The 6,000-nt window shown below is 55.4% G+C and overlaps 1 protein-coding gene across 6 annotated transcripts in view; it reads left to right on the forward strand.

Moving 5' to 3' along the window:
- LOC110075713 (leucine-rich repeat and fibronectin type III domain-containing protein 1-like protein) overlaps positions 1-6,000 on the forward strand; it is a 59,126-nt gene extending 53,126 nt beyond the window's left edge. For 5 of the 6 annotated variants that reach the window (XM_020787194.3, XM_072980290.2, XM_020787193.3 and 2 more), the window contains exons 3-6: positions 2,413-3,029; positions 4,258-4,386; positions 5,131-5,316; positions 5,699-6,000. In XM_020787194.3, the coding sequence (XP_020642853.3) occupies positions 2,413-3,029; positions 4,258-4,325 (685 nt within the window). In that variant the 3' untranslated portion in view covers positions 4,326-4,386; positions 5,131-5,316; positions 5,699-6,000. The remainder of the gene's footprint in view (positions 1-2,412; positions 3,030-4,257; positions 4,387-5,130; positions 5,317-5,698) is intronic. The other variant, XM_072980289.2, reaches the window with a different exon arrangement.

Here is a 6,000-nt window from a genome sequence, read left to right on the forward strand (position 1 = left end):
ACCAGACCACCCTCTGAATGCCTGTCCAGGGAGGGCGCTGGCAAGGGGCACAAAGTGCCTCCAGAAGTATGCCAAAGGGCCAAAGATCTTTGTCAGCAGTGTGGATCAGGGCCGCGGGCAGGCAGTGTGCTCGGCTCATGCTCAGAGGCACTGCTTCTTTCAGAGTTAGTTTGCATGTGCCAGAAACCAGAGCCTGGGTCTACTCTGTTTCCAACTTCCAAAGATCAAAGTTCCCCTTCGGTCTCATGCCCGCCTGTTATCTCTGTCTCATCTGCTGCTTTAATTAACATTTTATTCTCTTTGGCTTCCCCCCAATGCTTATTGCATTTCATGTTTTTGCTGAAATGGGTCTGCAAACTGGGGTCTCTTCTGACCTTGGATTTAGCATCACCAGGCAATGAGTGCTCTATATCTATGGGATGGACCGTTGAGAAGGTCCCTGCCCCCCTTCAATGAGGAGAACCGCAGACGGTGGTGGGGCTGGGAGGTGTCGTGGAGGGGGTGAAAAGGGCATGCAAGGGGGGTGTTGCTGGGGGCTTTGGGGGGGGTCTGTCCCTGCCTGGCATCTCCCACCAGCCCTGCCTTCCCTCTGCCGTTCTCTCTCTCTCGCTCACTCGCTCTCCTTTCTTCCGCTTCATTTTGCTCCTTCCTGCTTCTCTGCTCCGGGCGGCCGAGTTGCTTTTCTTCTTGGTAGAGCCGCACCGAAGCGTCTGTTGGGACACCTCCCCTGGGCAGCCCCCACAGCCTGGCAGCCGGCCCAGAACTAGCCTGCCTGCCTGCCTGGCCGGAAAGGAACTCAAGTGACCTACTTACCACACACAACTTGAGCAGAGCCATCTTGTGTTTGTGTGTGAGAGTTTCAGGCACGCAGAAGCAACCTCAAGACAAGGGGGTTGGGGAAAACGGCAGGGCGAGAGCGAGAGGAATGGCATAAGCCAAGGAAACCAAGAGTGAATCTGATAGAGGGGGAAATTGGCACACACACACACACACCCTCACACACACAAACACACACACCCTCACACACACAAACACACACACACACCCCTTGCCAAATGGCACAGAGGCTGGTGCTGGGCCGAGTAGAGCCTGACTCTCAAAGTGGAGGCACATAAGCCGAGAGAGGCAGGTTCGGGCATCCGCAGAAATTCCGGCTGGGTGATCTTCTGCGGCTGTTGCGTCAGCCCCAAAACTGCTCCGATGCAGCAAACTTCAGTCAGTGTTGGGAATCCTTCTCTTCTTAAAGAAACATTTTACATGTTTAATTTCTGAGCAGCAACCAGAGGATTTCTTCAGTATTACTGAACGTTTTTCCCATGTACTGATTGAAGCCCTAAAAGCCTCTGATCATGTGCAAAGTGCATCACAGACTGATGGCCATCGTAGAGGCTGGTGCGCCCACGATCCACCACCACGGGCCGTCAAGGAAAGGCATGTCCATTCCCTGCATCGGAGGGAGCGGGGGAGGGCAGGGCTCGCTGTCAGACCAGTGGCATGACCGGCCCAGGCTGTCCGAGGGAGGACAGGCTGCTCGCTTTTCCTGCCGCCACTGATTTGCCCTCTGGCCAAGGTCATGCCAAAAGCAGCCTGTTCTGTTTTTAAGGGGGCAGCAGAATTCGTGTTGTCTTGAAGTAAGCCTGTTCCTCTCCTTGGACCAGGGAAGTTGATGAATGGAATCCCTTCCAAAGAATGTAAATGAACTGAAAACAACTCATTAGTCAAGCAACAACCCGTCGTCATCTGATAGAGGAATAACCAAGTCGTGATTTCACTCGGCCTACAAAGGCTTGGCGAGAGACATGGATTTTCGCTTGGGGCCCAAATGGAACCAAGTGTTTCTGGCACCGGGAGGCCCAGTTCTCCAGATATATTTGTTTTATGAAGGATGCCTCTTTGCAGACCTTGAAGACCCCACTCTTCCCAGGTTGCCTTTCAATACAGAACAGTACATTTTTGCTATCAAATCATAAGACGCCTTGAGTGTAAACCATCTTCACGTAGTGACACAAATTTAAATACTGTTCCATGTGCTTAGCAGCCAGAAACACCATATGTTCAACTCAATGCCAGACAGAACAAGGATGTTTTTAAAGCCTTCTTATAGTAGCTTTATACAGCTGGCTTCATGGGAGGAGAGATGGGGAGTTGTGTATCTTTTGGCAGGGAGTTCCACAGATCAGGCACCACCCCTGAGAAGGCCCTGCAGGCAGCAGTTATGACCAACCTTACTGGTTGTTGTGGTGGGCGAGAAAATAGATCCTCTCAAGGTGATCTCAAAATGGAGATGTATGGGTGATTGTGCTTCCCAAAGAATGCTGGGAGCAGCAGTCGGCCACACCAGCTGAGAGATTATGGGAGGCAGCTGCAGGGGTGGATAACCTCTCTCTCCCCCCCCCCCCTTGGTCTTTTCAGGATGATCCCACCCTCAAGCAAAGCCTTCTTGGTGAAGGACCTGGCCTCTGGGCGGGACTACCACCTGTGCGTCTTGGCGGTCTACGACGACGGGGTGACGTCCCTCACGGCCACGCGGAGCCTCGGCTGCACCCAGTTCAGCACGCTGCCCGACGCCCTGCAGTGCCACTCGCTCCACACCCAGTTCCTGGGGGGCACCATGATCATCATCATTGGGGGCATCATCGTGGCCTCCGTCCTGGTCTTCATCATCATCCTCATGATCCGCTACAAGGTCTACAGCGGCCAAGACGAGCACAAGAAAGCCAAAGTCAGCAACGTCCACTCGCAGACCAATGGCAACCAGGCCCCCTCAGCCCCCGCCATGCCCTGTTCGGCCTCCAGGCCGGAGGGGTGGGGTGGGAACCCTGCCGGGGCAGCCTGGGTGAGGAGGGACGGCAGCCTGCCGGCCTTGAGCAAGGACTGCGAGAAGGGCTCCCGGACCCACCTGCCGGACGTGGGGCCAGAGGAGAACCCCTCTCCCCGAAGGAGGAGGCGATGGTCACGGACTAACGTGGACCTCCATGGCAGTTGTTCTGGGTCTGGCCTGGACGCCTGCCAGGGGGAGGACGCGCCAGGTAAGCCAGCCGACGCTCCGGAGCAATCGGCTCCACGCAGGGTCCTCATCCATAACCCGCTGTTGTCTTTCGTAGGAGGAGAGCAAAGGGAGTTTATATTCTGCGGGGGGGGGGGGAAAGGGTCAGAATTTTACTAGGGTCATCAGAACTTGCCATGGCTAATTGGAGCCGATTGGCAAGGTGTCAAGGAGTGAAATTCCAGCTGACGGTGGTGCTAAGAGCTTTCTGATGGTGGAATACTGTGGAAAGTGGTGGAATTTTTTTTTTTTTAAAGAGAGGCCGGGTGGCCTTCAGGCAGGGAGGGGTCAGTAGCAGACTTCCTACTTTGGCAGGAACAGGACTGGATCCGGTCATCCGGGGAATCCATTCAGACTCTGCCACAGCCCTGTGACTCTCTGGGCCTGAGTACTTTCAGATTATAAATTGTATTCTTTTTGTCTTTTTTGGTGAAACTTTAGGATTTATTAATTTTTATATTCAGTTTTAGGACAGATTTTCCCGTTTGCTCAGGTGCTGGAGAAGATGGTTTAGGATTTTGTGGAGATCTGCTCTTGGGGCTGGAGATCTTAGCAGCCACATGGGGCTCCTGCTCCCAGTGGAACCACTGAGGACTCCCCCTCCCCATGGAAGCTAGACTGGGCTGACATGGGCCGAAGTGGTCATGCGGGGATTGAAAGAGACGGCCAAGGGGCCAGGATGATCACACACACACACACACACACACACACATCATTGTCGGCAGGGGCTGTCACTCTTTTTCAGTCTTGTGACTGCCAGCGCAAGAGGAACGGATCAGAAGCCGGGGAAGGGAGAGGGCTGGCCGTCACGAGCGGGACGGAGGAGGCTGGCAGGACGAGAAGCCGCCTTCTGGTTTCCACCTTGAACAAAACTCCTGTGTCTTCAGGGGTCAGCCCGGGGGTGTGGCGGTGGCCCTTCCGGGGTGGATGCAAAGGGCCTTCCGTGCACCTTTTTGAGTCAGGGGTAGTTGGCTTTGGGTCTTGCGATTCTGTTGGACTCTGGATCCCGGGAAGCCTACCTGACGATGGATGATGGGAGTTGGAGTTGGAAGAGTCTGAAGGGCCTCAGTCTGAGCAGCAGAAGTCCTCTTCCAGAGCTGGGGGGGGGGGCGGAGAGACCTGAGACACGGCCTCCTGGCCTGTACCCCTCCTCTTCCTCCTCCTCCTCCTCCTCCTCGCTCCCTCCCTCTGATTGTCTTGATCGCCTGCAGATTCCCAGCCGATGCCACCTGCTGGTGAGAGGAAGAATGGCAGCGAATGGACGGATGTCAAAATCTGACCTCGGGTGCCCCCCCTCCCCACCCGGTGGGAACAAGGTGCGGCTAGACGGGAACCCTGAGGTAGGAAGCGCTCTCCTCTGCCTCCTTCCCATGACAGTTTTGGAGGAGATCATGAGGACTCTTGGTTGTCCTTGAGGGAGTGTGTGTGTGTGGGGGGGGGATAGACTTCTCCTGCTGCCTACAGACACCCCCCCCCCCGGTCCTTTGCTGACCTTCTCAGGTCCTTCCTAAAGGAGACTAGGGCATGGGAATCTTGACGCTCCCATTTCTGGAGGTCCCTAGCTGCAAATGGCCTTCTTTACCAGGAAGAGGGCAGGTATCATCATCATCATCATCATCATCATCATCATCGAACTGCAGAGCTGGAAGGGACCCTCTGGATCACTGGGTCCAGCCCCTGTCAAGGAAGCCCAGCTGGGGAATCAATCTCCCAACCTCTGGCTCTGCAGCCGCCAGGTGCTTAAAGCACTGAGCTATCCAGCAGGTCCCCAGGTGTATGGAGGAGGAGGCCGTCCTTCTCTGAGCTTTGAAATCAAGGGGGCAATTCTGGGTTCATCAGGCAGTTCAATGTTTCCTGCAGCCTGTCTGAGCCGAGGGAAGCCAGAGCAAAGGGCCTCGCAGGGATTCCACTCAGATCAGCCAGGAGACTCGCGAAAGAGTCCGTTCCACTTGCATAGTCCGGAGAAGGAGAGTAATAATGCAGCCCGTGTGGTTGTAACAATTATATTTGTGGTCAGGATCAGGGCCAAGGCCATATCTCCTCTGCCAGGTGGCAAAACTCCTCTTTCCCTTCTCCCTCCTCAGATCGGTGTGTTTGCTGGGACCTGCCGCTAACCCCTCCTGGATGTCCTTCCCACCTTCCGGCCTCTCGCTCCCCTGGTTGCACAGCAGCAGGGGGGGGGAAACCCTGTCTACCTGTGTCCATCGATGGGGTTCATCGGGGAGAAATGAGCCAGGGCTGCCAGGAGGGGCCGCTGAAGGGGCTGGGAGGTGAGTCGGGGTCCCCTCGAGGGGCAGGCTGCCTCCGAGCGGAGCAGGGTTGTAAGAGACGTGCAGCAGTGTGTGGAGGGGAGGTCGAATATCCCTTGAGAAAAACCGCCCACGGTAGGGCTCCCGCTTCTGCCAACAAAGTCGGGTCATTCCATCCTGGCCTCTCTCAAGGTGGACGGAGACCCAGAAGAGCCCGCTTTTCTCTGGGGCTGCCACTGGCACACCACTCCCTGGCCAGAAGCCAGGTCTCCAGCCCAGATTTGGGTGGGTGGAGGTGGAGGTGGAGGTGGAGGTGGAGGTGGCGTAAACTTCCACCAAGTCCCTCAAAACCCAGACCGTCAAGGAATCTAAGCTTCTGCTTGTCTCTCTCTCTCCCTTTCAGGCGGCCCGTTTCCAGACTCCACACCATTCCTGTGAGCTCCCGCTGTGTTGGTGCTGACATTTTACAAAGGGAGGTGGGCTGACACCCCAGACACTTGCTCTGACTTTGCTGGAGTGGGGGAGGAGAATCTGTGTTTGCCGGGGTCACTTCCACACATGACTTCTTGGCCCTGTTTCTACTAGACTCGCCTGTGGGGACCTCCTTTGGGTTTGTCGGTTTGTTTGTTTTCTATTAAGCTCTTTCTGTTTTTCTAAATCATATCTGCAGTTTTTCTAATAAATGGAGTTAGAAATCAGCGACAA

Source organism: Pogona vitticeps, chromosome 9 (genome assembly GCF_051106095.1).
Source record: "Pogona vitticeps strain Pit_001003342236 chromosome 9, PviZW2.1, whole genome shotgun sequence".
Classification (NCBI taxonomy): Eukaryota; Metazoa; Chordata; class Lepidosauria; order Squamata; family Agamidae; genus Pogona; species Pogona vitticeps.